The 16,190-nt window shown below is 43.6% G+C and overlaps 1 protein-coding gene across 5 annotated transcripts; it reads left to right on the plus strand.

Annotated features, from left to right (window-relative positions):
- The first annotated feature begins 102 nt into the window (after window positions 1-102).
- On the plus strand, window positions 103-15,835 carry SIAE (sialic acid acetylesterase). Of its 5 annotated transcripts, none has more exons than XM_083713632.1 (12): window positions 103-558; window positions 1,925-2,085; window positions 4,130-4,288; window positions 5,690-5,862; window positions 6,850-6,988; window positions 7,489-7,672; window positions 9,174-9,283; window positions 9,761-9,894; window positions 11,040-11,194; window positions 12,959-13,154; window positions 14,360-14,773; window positions 14,962-15,835. In XM_083713632.1, the coding sequence occupies exons 2-11, from the start codon at window positions 2,040-2,042 to the stop codon at window positions 14,594-14,596; spliced, it is 1,533 nt and encodes a 510-aa protein (XP_083569758.1). In that variant the 5' UTR covers window positions 103-558; window positions 1,925-2,039; the 3' UTR covers window positions 14,597-14,773; window positions 14,962-15,835. The 5 variants fall into 5 exon arrangements, with proteins under 5 accessions (XP_083569758.1, XP_083569757.1, XP_083569759.1 ...); XM_083713631.1 differs by having other exon boundaries at window positions 14,989-15,835; XM_083713633.1 differs by having other exon boundaries at window positions 14,360-14,688; window positions 14,825-15,835.
- The last annotated feature ends 355 nt before the right edge of the window (window positions 15,836-16,190 follow it).

Here is a 16,190-nt window from a genome sequence, read left to right on the forward strand (position 1 = left end):
GCCGCCTCAGCCCCGCAACATCCGGGGATTCAGGGCCGCGGCCTAAGCTGCGCCCTGTGGCGCTCGGTGGGGAGCGGGCAGGTAGAAAGCCGCCGCCTGGTGCGCCCCGTAAGGGTGCCGCGGCTGCGCAAGGGAGGCTCGGACGCCAGCGCCTGGTAGGCCGCGGGCTAACTCTGGGCCAGCCGCGCACCTGAGCAGGGTTGTTGTGAGCAATCCCATAGGTTGCTTCGGTCTTGGGGAGGAAAGCCCGGATAAAAATAAAATGCAAAGAGATTGTTCTGGCCGAAGGGGTTAAGAGGCTGTGGGAGCCCAAGTCCCCATCTGTCATAAAAGACTCTTGAGCCAAAATCATCCTTCGCCATAGCCTGAAGGTTCTGGAATAAAGTTGTTGAAGCCTTGAACTCTCCAGAAGAAAGGCGGGATATAAATGCATGGTTAAATCAAGAGTAATGCTGACATATTTTACCCATTTGACATTATGGGATTTGTAGAGACAGTTGGAATTGCTATGTACCTTCATCCTTTGCTCAACAGACCATTCTTTGCTAATGTGCCCAGGTAATTTCTCGGGAGCAATTTCAGCAAGTGCTTTTTAAAAAAAAACACATAAAATAATGGAATTGGAAAACAGGTCACTAATCCCCAGTGTACTGCTCATTACAAGTAATCTTGCAAGTAAGTATAGACACATGCACAATAAGAGATTATTCCTGAAGCCCAAATTTGGGGACTCGTGTATATATTTCTGGTAGGGATGGTGGGAGCCCCTCCACCCGGCAACATCCGAGGTTTTTAGGGCCTAAGCTGCCCCCTTATGGTGCTCGGGAGGGAGCGGGCAGGTACAAAGCCCCCGACTGGTGTGCTCTGTTGGGGTGCCAGGGGTGCCCAAAGGAGACTCGGGTGTGAGTCCTTGTTAGGCCGTGGGCTTCCTCTGGGTCAGCTGTGCACCTGAGCCTCTCACAGAGTTGTGAGCAATCGCATACATTGCTTTGATCTTGGGGAGGAAAGACCAGATAAAAATAAAATGCAGAGATTTTCTGGCCGAAGGGGTTAAGATGCTGGGGTTTTTATTATTATCTATTATTATTACTGTGTTAAAATAAATTTAAAAATGAGGAGGGGAGAGACTGGGGGGAGCCCAAGTCCCCATCTGTCATAAAGGACTCTTGAGCCAAAATCATCATTCACTTATTATAGAAATTATAGAAACCAATTCTAGCACGCGGAAGGCTGCCTAAATTATATAATTTGGTATTTGAATGATTTGTATTAATAATTGTATTATAATTTGGCATTGTTATCATGAAGCTCTTATTGGATTGTTGTAATTGAAAACTAATAAAAAATATTATCAAAATCATTATTCACCATAGCCTAGTTTAGGCTCTGAAGGTTCTGGAATAAAGTTGTTGAAAGTTGTGAAAACCACTTTGAGCTCTACGGAGTAAGGGTGGGATATAAGTGTGTTGTTAAATCAAGAGTAATATTAACATATTTTACCAATTTGACATGGGATTTGTAGACAGTTGATGGTTGCAGTGCTGTGCACTCCTGCAATCCTTTGCTCAACAGACAATTCTTCGCCAATGTGTCCAGGTAATTTCTCAGGAGGAACAGAAGTCTAGACGTGTGCTCAAAGGCTCTGCAGTAAGAGGCTACTCCTGAAGCCCAAATTTGGGGAGTGGTGTATATATTTCTGGTAGGGATGGTAAGAGGCTTGGGTAAGAAATGTTAGGCTACGATAGTGCAAAGGCTACCTATTCCTATCTGTGGCAGACCTGAAGCCACATGGCTGAATAAAGCAGAAATCGTGTTATATAGCATTCTAGCTGGTGGAGGGCATTTATTAAAACGTGCATTGCCTTTTCTGTACTAAGCTTTCAAATGGAAATCATGCCCCACCCACCCCCTTTTTTTGCCCCAGGTCAGTTGTGAGATCACAAGGAACCTCGCCTCTTTAAGATAAACTGGCTGCTGGAATTCTGCATGCCCTAGAATCACGTGGTGTTACTTCCTGCTTTTGTTTGGTCAGAGGGGCCATGGCTTCTTCTGTGCTGCTTGTGTTGCTGTTGGTTTGGAGGGCAGGTGAGTACAGAGGGCGGGAGCTGCCCCTCACAGGAAAATGTCCTTTGCTAGGAGACATGTACACAAAAGGGCTAGAGGGGAAATTTGAAACGGTAGCAACTGTATTCACATTAGTCACAGAACTTTCGTGTTTATACACCTTCCTATTTGAATCTCCTGATGTGAAGGGATTGCAGTTCTTTCAAAAAACAAAACTAATAGCAAGCACAGAGAGAGGTTTTTTGTGGGAAGCGTTGGAGCACAACAACCAGAACCGTGATTCTTAGCACAATAAAAAAATTGTGTAACTGTCACTTTTTTTTCAGTGTAACTGTCACTACCCTGTGCTTTCAGCATTTCACTTTCCTCTCATCACACTTTTCATATTAAGTCAAGGGCTTAATATTAATAAAGCAGTTCAGATATTGCTAGCCGGTGACTGGAAACAGGTTTTTTTGTTTTATTTTTTTTTTAATATTTTTATTGCTTTTGAGAAATACAGAAAAAAGAATAAAGAATAGTTATAAGAAAATAGAATAGAAGAATAACAAATTTCCATATTCTTTTTCCATCCAATCTAAAGGACTTCCCCACATCCTCCAAACCCTACGTTCCCTGTCTTATAAAGCATCAGCAATTTGTTAACTTATTTCAAAACTTGTTGTATCTTCCATTTTATCATGTTCCCTAATTTCAATTTTACTGTAACCCAATTCTTATATGCTTTATATTAAACACAATAAAGTTGTTTCATTATTTTACCTCTAAATTCTTGTGTCTTAATTTTCATTTCATTAACTTACATTTGCTGAAGCTAGAGTTTCCTGAAAGGTGCATTTTTTAACATTCATACAGCTTATAGTGTTTTTTCAAATAGTCCTTAAACTTTTCCCAGTCCTCCTCAATTGTTTCTTCTCCCACGTCTCGGATTCTGCCAGTCATTTCAGCCAATTCCATATAGTCCATCAACTGCGATTGCCATTCCTCCAGCGTGGGTAAATCTTGTGTCTTCCAATATTTTGCGATCAGGATCCTTGCTGCTGTGGTAGCATACATGAAAAAGGTTCTGTCCTTCTTAAGCACTCTCTGGTCCACCATGCCCAGAAGGAAGGCCTCTGGTTTCTTAGGTAAGGTAAATCTCAGTACCTTTTTTAGTTCATTATGGATCATTTCCCAGAAGGCCTTCACTTTCGGGCAGGTCCACCAGAGATGAAAGAATGTCCCTTCCGCCTCTCCACATTTCCAACATTTGTTGTCAGACAGATGATATATCTTAACTAGCTTGACTGGGGTCATGTACCACCGGTATACCATTTTCATAATATTTTCCTTCAAGGCAGTGCATGCCGTAAATTTCAAACCGGTGTTCCATAACCTTTCCCAGTCTACAAACATAATGTTATGCCCCACATCCTGAGCCCATTTTATCATAGCGGATTTGACTGTCTCGTCCTGTGTATTCCACTTAAGCAGCAAGTTATACATTCTCGAAAGTACTTTAAAAGTAGGTTTTTTTGTTTTAAACTTACTGGATTTTCCCTGGAAAGAATGTATCTGGATTAAATGGGGATCATTTATGGGGTGGCCTTTTGATGTCAATGTGGATGCTGGGAAAAGTTGCATGCAAGGTTTCAATAATAGGTTTATGTGTCTGTGTATCATATTGCAGATATCCAGCTAACCAGCTTCATCGGGTTTTTTGATGTGAATGTAACATCCCATACCATGCTTGCTTTCGTTGTGTTTAGTTTTTATGTGTTTGCCTCCTTAAGTTGTATTTTGTTATATTTCACCCCAAAAAAATATATGAAAAAGCATCCTGGGGAGGGGTTCTCCAAAAAGGCAAAAAATATTTTCTTGAACTCTAAGAACAATTCGGGGTGAAGAAAAGTAAAATGTCTGAGGATCTGTTCCTCTTTTCACTAACAGACTTGGCTTCCTTGACAACCTGATACAGACTGGCAGCCGAAATCTAACTGTTGCAAAGCAGCCCATTTCCCACAGGAACATTCCAGAGAAACACTAACTGCTAACAAGAATGTCATGACATTTTGTGTTCTCCCAGGTGCTACGCTTCGCCTTGCGTCCTATTATGGCGATCACATGGTACTGCAGAAGCAACCAAGTCAGGCCGTCATATGGGGCTATGGGGATCCTGGTGCCAACATAGTAGTGACTGTTTCTAAGGATCGCAACATTATGGAAAAAATGACAGACGTTAAAGGTAAAAAAGGCAGATTAAAGTGGTGGATTCAGAGCCAACAAAAAGCAGAATTGTAGTTTTTACAGATTGCTTCCTTAAATTCTCAGATATGTTGCCAACAGATGTGGTAATGACCACCAGCTTGGGTGGCTGTAAAAGAGATTAAGCAGATTCATGGAGGATAAAGCTACTAGCCGTGGGGTTGCATCCAACTATGTATTATTGCTCCATGTTTTTGTTTTACAAACCACCTTGAGAATATTTTTAGATGTTAACCACCTTCCTTGGTGGCCAAATTTCTTTTTTTAGCTTTTAAGCGTCGCAAGACTATAATTGACTGTATTGATATGGGGCTATCTGTTTAGCCCATTTTAGTGTTGGCTAAGTTCTAAAATCTTCCTGGATGTTTTAACTGTGTATTGACAAATGTATTTTTTCCTGACTGACGGTCGAATAAAAGGTTGATGATGATGATGATGAGATGTTAAAGGTGGCACAAACATATTTCATCTAAACAAATTTCGGTTCAGTTTCGGCTTCAGTTTCGGAGGCAATATGTCTCTGAGCACCAGTTGCTGTGGATCACAAGTGGGAGAATGCTATTATGCTTATGTCCTGCCTGTAGGCTTTCCAGAGGCATCTATAGGCCACTATGGTCATGGCTCTTGGTCTGATTCATTTGGGTTCTTACATTCTTGAAGTATATAAAGCTTGCCCCACTGCCCAATCCTAACACACAGTCTCCTGAACAGCACAACTTTATTTGACTTCTTTGTGCCTCTAGTGCATACTTCTGTGAGTACCAGTAGGGTACAGGGATCCCATAAAGAGGGAATGTTTCTTGTGACAAAAGTTAAGCATTGATAAAATGGAGGAATCGTTGGTCCGAGATTCTGGCAATCTGTTGGCTTGGTTTAGGCATGTATACTTTCCTTGGAACAGATTCCATATGATAATAAGCCTGAGATCTTAGGTGTCCTTTTTATGTTGAGATTCGTAGAGACACCATTGATCCTTTGCTGAGGATGCTCGCCGATCTTTCAGACAAGTCTAAACTTAATTCTCTCCTCTTAGGCAAAGATCCTAAGACAACCTGGCTGGTAGCCAGACTCTGCGCCTAGATTTGTAGGCACAGATCATCCTCTAGAATAAAATAGCTTACTAGGGAAATGCTGAAATAGCCCTTTGGGGTGCCTCAGGGTCAACTTTTTATGGTAGCCCAAATCTCAGTTGTACAGGTGTATGTATATATCTCAATTTTAATTCATGAGCTATTGCTGCAATCTGCTCCAATTGTATATTTTATCTTTATGAACACTGTTTTTATTGTGTTATGTTATGTGAGCTAGTCTTTGACCATAATAAATTATCTATCTAAGCCTGAGATCTTTGTAAATTCTCTCCCCCCCCCCCCAAAAAAAGGCTCTGGGATCTGGAAAGTACTCCTGAGTCCTATGGCCCAAGGTGGCCCTTTCAATATACATATACGGCAATACTGGACGGGACAGGAATCAAATGTGACGTTGAACGATGTCTACTTTGGAGATGTCTGGTTTTGTAGTGGACAAAGTAACATGGAAATGACAGTTTCTCAGGTAAGCCACATCACTATAGAGTGCAGCATATGCTCCATTGGGAGGAAAAGTACTGATAAAGGCCAAGTTCGGACAATATGCAAAGCCATGATTTCTGTTGCTTATGCAGGGGTGGGAAACTAATGACCCTATAGATGTTGCTCAGCAACAACTCCCATCATCTCTGGCCACTGGCCATACTGGCTGGGGCTGACGAGAACTGGAGTCTAACAACATTTGGAGGGCTAGAGGTTTCTACCCTTGAGCCAAACCTGAGCCTGCCTCGCAAACTTTGATTTTATTGTTGCTGACAAATCCAGATCTGAAACCATGGGTTCAGGCTTTCTTTCAGGTTTGCTATTATGTCTGAATTCACAGGTTGCAATTAGGGCCATTGCTTTGCTTCAGGAGGTTGCAGCACATGCAAATGGGAATGAATTTGATAAGCTTACAGGCTGACGGCTAAATGTGGATTAGAAGACAACACAAATATTGTGCTCTTGTGTTGTTCAGCCACTCCTCCGACTCAGTCAAGGCAGGGGATCCTGCCTTCTCTCCGGGCTGAGGGGATTGGGTGGGCTCGTTTGTCCTAGTTTCTGAGTCTCCCAATAGTGACTCCTGCTCCGGTCAGGCCTCAGGGACCTCGTTTTCTAAAGTTGCTTGTTGTAGCGCTCAGTTGCCAGATCGACTCCCTCCCCTCCTCCGTTTGCTTCCATATCCTTCCCATGCCAGGTACAGTCGACAGACCATTTGTGAGTGTGCAGGCTCTCCATGTTTCTTGTATCTTCTACTTTTGGTTTGAAATAGTATAAGATTTTGGCCTTCTTTTTCCTTGGGGGGGGGGGGTTCTGCAGCGTGTGTAAGAGAAATTCCCAGTTCTTTATAACTCTTTCTTATGAGTACAATCCCCGGACTAGATTTGGGTTACTTTGTCCTGTCCGTATATTTGAGGGCTTTGTTTTGAATTTTGCTTACCTGTATTTCAGTAGAATCTGCCCTGTTTCCTAGATATTCAATGCCAGTAAGGAGCTTGCAGAGGCTTCCCATTACTCACTCGTCCGTGTGTTTTCAGCTGGTCTTGTCCAGTCCGAAGTGGAACTGCAGGACCTTGCCAGCGTCAGCTTGCCGTGGTCTATTCCGACAGCCAGTAAGAGCCTTTTTTTAAAAAAAGCAATACCTCCGGCAAACCATCTGAAACAGAGGTTTTGAGTGTGTTCTGTCAAAAGCAGGCATCTTCTGTTTGTGGTTTGGCCGGCGGAGTAAGAGTTGAACAATTTTCCTTCCTGAACTGTACCATGGACTTCAAGGTAAAAAAAGACCTTGAAGATTTAGTTAATGGACGCAAGCATCTCAAATATCTCCGCCGATCAACGGGCACTTTCATTCTGGCTCAGATACATGATGATCCACACAGCCTGCTACACAGTTTCTGAGAGTGGCCAACATTAGCTGCTTCAGCAGAGCATGTAGTAGTTCTTCAGTATTCCATTCCCTGATCTATCACAGCTGTACAATGGCTAATATATGAAAATACAGCAGCAGAAATTATTTTTGTAATACATCATTTAGTTGTATTACATTTAGTTGCAGTATTAGTTTGCAAGTTTGTATATGCTCTAAAGTTTCTTTTAACATTGCATTGAACAGAGAACCTTGGCCATGGAGACTTCAGTTACTTCTCTGCTGTGTGCTGGCTCTTTGGCCGGTATTTGTTCGAGAAGCTCAAGTATCCCATAGGACTGATAGACTCCTCCTGGGGAGGGACACCAATAGAGGCCTGGTCTTCCAAGAGGGCACTGCGGGAATGTGCAATCTCAGGATACTCTAAAAAGTAAGGAGGGTTAATGACAGTATGCTCTGTTCCTTCCAGCTGTGTTAAATTGGTTCCTCAGTACACTGAATGCTTTCCACTATTACAGAATATTGTGTGCTCACTGGCTTTGCAGCACCTCCTTCCTGTGCGGAAACAGCACACAAGCATCCACACAACCTGCGGTCCTGCAGATGGTGTTGGACTCAAACTCCCATCTTCCTTAACCATTGGCTAAGCTGATAGGAGTTGGAGTCAAACAACATCTGGAGGGTTGCAAATTTCCGTACCCCTGGCGTAATCCCATTTAGCACTAGAAAGGCAGTGCAGTGTGCCTGACTTGGGCCTAGTTTCTTACAGGTCGGATGAATAACCTTAGACCCTGCAATCATTATGATAGGAATGTAAGAAGAGTATACTTCCCCTGCCCAGAAGCCAACCAGTTACGTTTAGGAGGTCCCCAAGCAGGACACAGGGACGATAACCACTTACTTCTTTCCTCCATCACCTAGTATCCAGAAGCATGTTGCCTCTGGTCCTGAAGGCAGCAGTGTAACTCTCATGACTAGAAACCATTGATAACCTTATCCTCTATGAATTTGTCTTAACCATTGGCACATATTGTGGAAATATGGGGCACGGGTGGCGCTGTGGTCTAAACCACTGAGCCTCTTGGGCTTGCTGATCAGAAGGTTAGTGGTTCAAATCCCTGCGACAGAGTGAGCTCCTGTTGCTCTGTCCCAGCTCCTGCCAACCTAGCAGTTTGAAAGCACACCATTGCAAATAGATAAATAGGTACCACTGTGGCAAGAAGGTAAACAGCATTTCTGTGTGCTCTGGTTTCTGTCATGGTGTTCCGTTGCACCAGAAGTGGTTTAGTCATGCTGGCCACGAACTGGAAAAGCTGTCTGTGGACAAACACCAGCTGCCTCGGCCTGAAGCAAGATGAGCTCCGCACCCCATAGTCGCCTTTAACTGGATTTAACTGTCCAGGGGTCCTTTACCTTTACCTTTTTTTATTGAGGAAGCATATTCCATGACCTGGGAAAGCTAGTGTTTTCTCTTGGTTTAGTTCTAACATGGTTTAAAGGGTTCAGTCCTTGAACATGTTATCGGCATGAAAGCTTTTCTACAGTTTTGCTGTTTTATTCTGACAGTAATGAGAGAGGTGTATGTAACAAGATACTTGCACGAATAGGATGAGTTCAGTGAGGGGCATATTTTCTCTGAAGTGTACAGATACCATGACAAAATAAATGATGTTGCTAATGTATTCTACTTTATGAAAAACCATTGAAACTTTTTTTTAAAAGAGTTACGTTTAAAAGCCTCTGGTAAGACATATATGACCAGGACAGCTTCAGATCAATGCAATAACATAGCCTGAGCTGTGTAGATGTGTGCTTAATCCTTCCGCACTCTCTGATCACAAATATTCAGAAAAGTGCTTCACCAGCCGGAAATCAAGCATTGGCTGCTTGCTGTAAATTCATTTCTAATTGGTCGATCTCATATGTTGCAGGGCTGCTTCCTTATCCATTGATTCTGGCCCCAAAGTGTTATCGGTGCTCTGGAACGCCATGATTCACCCTTTTCTCAACATGACCCTCCAAGGTGTTATTTGGTATCAAGGTAGGTATTAATAATAATAATAAAATTATTATTTATACCTCTCCCATCTGGCTGGGTTTCCCCAGCCACTCTGGGCAGCTTCCAAAATAATAATAAGAAGAAGAAGAAGAAGAAGAAGAAGAAGAAGAAGAAGTAATAAAACATATAACATTAAAAACTTCCCTAAACAGGGCTGCCTTCAGATGTCTTCTAAAAGTCAGCTAATTTTTCTTTCCTTGACATCTGATGGGAGGGCATTCCACAGGGCGGGCGCCACTACCGAGAAAGCCCTCTGCCTGGTTCCCTGTAACCTCACTTCTCGCAGGGAGGGAATCGCCAGAAGGCCCTTAGCACTGGACCTCAGTGTCCGGGCAGAATGATGGGCGTGGAGACGCTCCTTCAGGTATACTGCTGGGCCCCACAACAGAGTTGAGCAGGCATTGTGTCACTATAGCTACCCCATCTGGGCTGTTTCCTGCTTTGTGTGCCCTACCACAGGTGAAGCGAACACCCTTATAGACACCAGTCTGTACAACTGCACATTTCCCGCACTCATAGAAGACTGGCGGAAAAGCTTCCACGAAGGGTCTGATTGGCAAACTCAGCGGTACTTTCCCTTTGGCTTCGTCCAGGTAAGTGGCCATAGGGTGGTGGCTTGAGCCCTGAGCTATCAGCTTTGAGACAACTGCAGGAAGGCAGCACTTTGTGCAAGCAGCGGGAGGCGGTATCAATTTGTCTCCCATCCTAGCTATTTCCTACGTCTTGCACTACAGCCGAGTATTTTCTCACATTTGTCTTTGGACCTCAGCCCCCTCCCCAATACATATTGTGTAGAACCACTCACTTCATGTCCTGACATGATCACATTGCGGGTTTCTCAACACCCTTCAACACTGCTGGTGGTTAAGTGATTCTACAAATTATGGAAGACAGGGTGGTAGGCTTTGGAATGTGGGTGCCTTTCTTAGGAGCAGGCTTGAGTCTTGGATAACAGAGTAATTCAGGTGAATTCTTTGTGTGGCCTTACATCTCCGATGTCTTTCCTAAGCAATATGACAGTTGACGCCTTTGTCTATGTCTGTAATGCAGAAGCAGCCTGTGGGTCTATTGCAGCCAGCCGAGTTCCCTACCCGTTCATGATCTGGTGTGTATGTGATGTGTGTATGGTTCACAGTGTGAGCATCTATGGAGTAGCCATCACCACCACTGGCATGCCCTTCCCACAGGGTATGCAAGGTGGTGGTGTGGTCCTCAAGTCTGGAATAGCTAACCCCCCATGCTGTAGAAAACTCTCCCTTCTCTGTATCTTGGATCAGAAGGCAGGTTCTGGGTCTGCTGCGGGGGATATTTCCAACAGTGGTTCCTTTTCTGCTGGCCTTTATTGCTTCTCCCACCACTGCCATAACTGTGATCCCAAAATGTGTAGGTGTCCTATTTTCCACAGTCCGTATGTTCCTGATGGGCAACATGCACACTGTTTGCTTAGAGTTGTCACTCTGATTCAACAGGCATGGCTTCCCTTAAAGAATCTTGGGAACTGTAGTTTGCTAAGGGTGCTTACCTCACAGACCCACATTTCCCAGCAGCCTTAACCATCAACAACTCCTGAAATTCTTTGTGGCTGCTAAAGTGGTATAAGAATGCTTTAGATATATGCTGCAGATGCTGTCATTAAGCCATGTCTGTCTGCAGGAAGCACAGACAAAAATAATTCTATGACATCCACAGCTGGAGATAGGTTTCGTCTCAGAATATCAAATGTTGTTCTGTGTTGCAGTTATCTACAGTTCGCTCTGTTGAACATAATGACAACTTTGCACGTATTCGATGGCACCAAACAGCAGACTATGGCTTTGTCCCTAATAAGAAAATGCTCAATACTTTCATGGCTGTGACTATAGATCTTGGTGATGAAAATTCCCCCTATGGAAGGTAAAGATAGCCCACTTTCTTTCTTCGTCCAAACCATCCATAAAGATTTTCAGGTACCCAAATCTCTTCTATAACAGAAGGCATCTGGAGATGGAAACCTTTGCCTCTTATTGGCCAGGAGTCTAAGATGACCTAGAATCTACACCAATGCTCTTCAGACAGGTGGAGGGAGGAGATGGATAGCCTGGGAGGCAGATTCATGATGCAGGGGGGAGAGAGAGAGGAACAGTGGAAGGAGAAACGGGTACAGCTGCTGCCATACATGAGAACAGCTGCTGTCCCAGCTGGGTCTGGTCCAGCTGCTGGCAGAATGCAGGAGCTAGACTGGTGACTGGAAGTGGCCGCCGGGACCGTATAACACCGGTCCTAAAGGATTTTCATTGGCTCCCAGTGTGTTTCTGAGCACAATTCAAAGTTTTGGTGCTGACCTTTAAAGCCCCAAACGGCCTCAGCCAAGTATACCCGAAGAAGCATCTCCATCCCCATCTTTCAGCCTGGACACTGAGGTCCAGTTCCAAGGGTCTTCTGCTGGTTTCCTCCCTGTGAGAAGCAAGGTTACAGGGAACCAGGCGGAGGGCCTTCTTGGTAGTGGCACCTTCCCTGTGGAACACCCTCCCTTCAGGTGTCAAGGAAGATATCTGAAGACAGTCCTGTATCAGGAAGTTTTTAGTGTTTGATGTTTTAGTATGTTCTGATATGTCCTGTGAGCCGCCCAGAGTGACTGGGGAAACCCAGCCAGATGGGCAGGGTATAAATATTATCATTATTATTTATTACACATAAGACAGGGAAGTGGTCAATGTCCAAGAGAAGCACGGCAGAAAAGGTAGGAGTAGATAGCATAGGGATCTGCCTTAAACTGAGTCAGACCATTGGTTCATCTCAGAGAGAGTCTCTCAAGTGTCTGGCAGCAGCTCTCCTGAACTTCAGACAGTACTCTGTTCTAACCCGGCCTGGGAATACTAAAAATAGAACTCCTGATCTATTGTCTGGTATCCAAAGGACTTGTTCTGTTAGCACCCTAGACCCTCAAATCTGTTCTGGAGGGTATGGAGAACACTCAGAACAAATTAAGGAGGCATGTGTAAGGAGGGGGAAGCTTCATTGTGCAAGCAGAAATCCTTGCCCATGGAACTATTTACTTAGCACTGCAGTGGCTACAACACTGAGTTATGCTCCTTCTATTTAACAGTAGATAGAAAAAGAGAATCAGCTGAGAGACTGCATCAAGGACTTGATGAAAGAGCTTTTCATAGCGTTCGCTGATTGGTTGCTCATGGCAGCCTCTAGGAAACTGAATTAAGCACTTTTGCTGTATTCTTCCATGTACTGCATAACTTGCTATCTCTTCGAGATTTTTAGGGGGAGAATGGAATGACAAAAGGCATGGAGAGAGGGGCAGAGCCAAGGATGGAGACTGTATAGAGATGGGGGTGAGGAAAAAGAAAACTAGGGACAGTGGCAGTAGGTGGACAACTAAGAGCTATTGTGGGGGGAGGGCGTTCCTCAATCTGTTGCCCTCCTTCCTCAGACAACTGTTATGAACCTCAACTAAGACAATTGTTCTCAGCTAGCATAACGTTTCTCTACATCCATGAGAGCTAAATGGGATTTTTATGAGAACTGGAAAAAACGGTTGGTTTCGTGTTTTGAACCCAGTACCTACCTTAGCTCAGTAAATCTGCAGGGCTGGGGACTGAACAGAACCCCAGTAGTAATCCTCTCCTTTCTTCCCTCCCCCTGCTACTTTCCCTTGCTTTGCAGCATCCATCCTCGAGATAAGCAGACAGTGGCCTCTCGATTGCTCCGTGGTGCCTTGGCATTAGCGTACGGTGATAAAAGCATCGCTTTCCAAGGCCCATACCCCGAGAGAGTGCAGGTGGATGTAGCCCGCAAAAGTATCAATGTCTCTTATAAAGAAGATATCCTGCTTCGCCGCTTGACCAATGACACGTTTGAGGTAAGAACCGCAGGGGAAAGGGGTACTCCTTCTGCCGTGTACCATGGGAGTTGTGCTGCCCATTAGACAAGCCGTTCATTCGTCCAGTTTACTCATTCCTGAATCCAGCAGCACCAGCCTGGTTTGTGTCCCATAAGAAAGAACAGACCGAACGGATGTGGACCTACTATATTTCTATCCTTTTATGTTTTTAACAATTCAGATATCAATATTAGATGCCAGTATTATATTATTCCCCTTAAATGGGCTTTGTAGCAACTTCAGGAGTGGAGGAATAGGATTAGACAGGGTGGGTAAAAAACCAATGGTTTTTTAAAAATAATAATAATAATAATAAAATTGATTTTTATTTAAATCGGGTTTTTAAAAAATAAAATACTTCTGGATGAAAAATCTTTCTAAAGATAATGTTTTATTTAAGTTACATTATTGTCCAAAGCCTATTCATCAGGAAATAAGGATTTTTTAAAGTTTTTCCTGTGTGCTAAAATTCGGCCTAAGTTTTATTTTAAAAAAATGTTTAACCACATCAGTTAACAAACATGAGTACATATGCTATAATGTTATTGTTTTAGCTAAATAAATGGTTTAAATTGTTATTAAGGAAATGACTATTTTTCTCCTTCCAATAAAGCACAGCAGAAAAGTTGTCCAAATATAAACAGTTAACTTATTAAACCTCACAATAATTTCATAATTATCTGTCTGTGTACTGTATTTCTAATAGTATAACCAAATCTGTAATTTTTGATACAACTGTAAAAACTAGTCTGAAAACTGATTATTCCAAAAATGAAACCATCTGGTTGTAAATATTAAGATTATACCCGCAAGAATCTTTCTGTAAAAAAAATAAAAAATTAAATCAAGTCTTACTGTCTAGTGATTTAAATCGTGATTTAAATCAAATCCACCCTGGGATTAGATGAGGAAGACAACATAGTGGGGAAAGGGTTACAAGCCCTCTTGCCTAGCACTGCTGCTCCTATCTAATTTCCATTCCCCATTGACTGCTTTGTGGTGGGGGGCAGATCATGGCTGCACTGAATAATGTGTACTTTGGCCCAGAGTCTGGTGCCAAGTGCATCTTCCACAAGCTGAAATGGAGCTACATGTGTGGAATGACTCTATCATTCTAGGGCTTTAGTTCCTAGGGCTTCATCTGAAGCAAGTTTGGGTAAGTCCTCTATCTCTCTCTTTGGCAGGTGTGCTGCTCTGCAGAGTCATTGTGCCATTGGAGCCCAGTATCCATTGCTACCAGCGCTTCCCACACAGTGATTCTGCACAACCCAGAGTGCCCTAATAGCACCGTCGGCCTCCGCTATGCGTGGAATGAGTGGCCATGCGACTACAAGCTATGTCCTATTTACAACACAGAAGGATTGCCTGCCCCTCCGTTCATCACATTTTCGCAGAATAACTCTGGTTGGAATATATCGTGAGCAGAAAGATGGGTGGACAATCTTAGATATTGGCCTCACAGGCTGCCGTATGAAGTTCTGAAAAATTGTAGTGGCAGAATATGTTTCTCAATGTAGTAAACCTCTCTGACAGAGAGAGAGAAAAACCTTAAAATTGGGGGTTGTGGTTGCTTACTCCTCAGAAAAGATTATACAGTGGTGCCCCGCAAGACGAATGCCTCGCAAGACGGAAAACCCGCTAGACAAAAGGGTTTTCCGTTTTGGAGGCGCTTCGCAAAACAAATTTCCCTATGGGCTTGCTTCACAAGACGAAAATGTCTTGCAAGTTCCTGCAGGTTTTTTTCCGCTTTTTCCCCCTTTTCCTAAGCCGCTAAGCCGCTTATCAGCTGATCCGTTGATAAGCCACTTAACAGCTGATCGCTAAAAGCTGCTAATAGCGCTAATCCACTAAGCTGTTAATGGGCTTGCTTCGCAAGATGAAAAAACCGCTATACGAAGAGCCTCACGGAACGGATTAATTTCGTCTTGTGAGGCACCACTGTATAGAAGTTGCTGCTGGGGAACTTTCATTGCACTTAGCACCTGCATGAACCTTTAATGGTCCCATCTTTACTGCCTGCTCTGAAGTTTTGCAGAAACCGCATCATCTTGGTGAAACAAGGCAAACCTGCTCAAAATTCTCTCTGTGCAGCTGTCCTAAGGAAAAGACCTAATTTGGACCACGGCTTCAGATTAAAACAGGTGTAGTGCTGAAACATAATACGTTTGTTTGCTGCTTCTAGAACATAGCTGAGTTGGCTCTCGAGGGGACTCTCTCTCTTGGGTTTCCCCTGCAGCTTTTGTTCCAGAACTACAATAAATTGTTCCACCTGGAGTAACACATACAACTCTATTCCACATAGGCTAAATTCTATATTGAAATGCCCTAATTTTGTTACCAGGCTTCTACTTTGAAAAAGGGAGTACGGTAACGTTAAAAGGTAAAGGACCCCTGGGCAGTTACCGTAAGTCCAGTCAAAGGCGACTAGGATTGCGGCGCTCATCTCGCTTTCAGGCCGAGGGAGCCAGCATTTGTCCACAGAAAGCTTTCTGTTTATCTACTTGCACTGGCATGCTTTCAAACTGCTAGGTTGGCAGGAGCTGGGACTGAGCAACGGGAGTTCACCCCGTTGCGCAGATTCAAACCACCGACCTTCTGATTGGCAAGCCCAAGAGGCTCAGTGGTTTAGACCATAGCGCCACCCACATCCCTTGCCCCCCCCCAAAAGGGAGTATTAGTATTTTTCTACTTATCACTATGAAAATATTTGGCCACAGCCAGAAGCTATGGAATTTTTTCCAGTAGAGGATTGTGATAAACTTGATTGACTTCACCACTTAAGTGGAACTTACTGCATTTCTGCTTTAGAGAAACAGAGAGCCAGCCTTTTGACTGCTGTGATCCTCGAATGCATTGTGTAAACACAAAGTCTTCTGTAGAACTTCCCCCCTCTCATATGCAGATTTTCATATACGCTTATTTTATTAAAACTCATACCTTTAACTCACTAAGATTTTGTTAATTGGGCCCAACTTTTTACAGCATGTGAGGGTAAATACTTTCTCTGGCAAATTG

The sequence above is a fragment of the Podarcis gaigeae genome (assembly GCF_964106915.1).
Source record: "Podarcis gaigeae genome assembly, chromosome: 15".
Classification (NCBI taxonomy): domain Eukaryota; kingdom Metazoa; phylum Chordata; class Lepidosauria; order Squamata; family Lacertidae; genus Podarcis; species Podarcis gaigeae.

What these genes read in the sequence shown, in the direction of transcription:
- SIAE (XM_083713632.1), top strand. Translation starts at nt 2,040, where the DNA reads ATGGCTTCTTCTGTGCTGCTTGTGTTGCTGTTGGTTTGGAGGGCAG. An exon ending in TGGAAATGACAGTTTCTCAG is followed by an intron (nt 5,863 to 6,849) that starts GTAAGCCACATC and finishes CCTGTTTCCTAG; the next exon opens with ATATTCAATGCCAGTAAGGA. An exon ending in ATCTCAGGATACTCTAAAAA is followed by an intron (nt 7,673 to 9,173) that starts GTAAGGAGGGTT and finishes CATATGTTGCAG; the next exon opens with GGCTGCTTCCTTATCCATTG.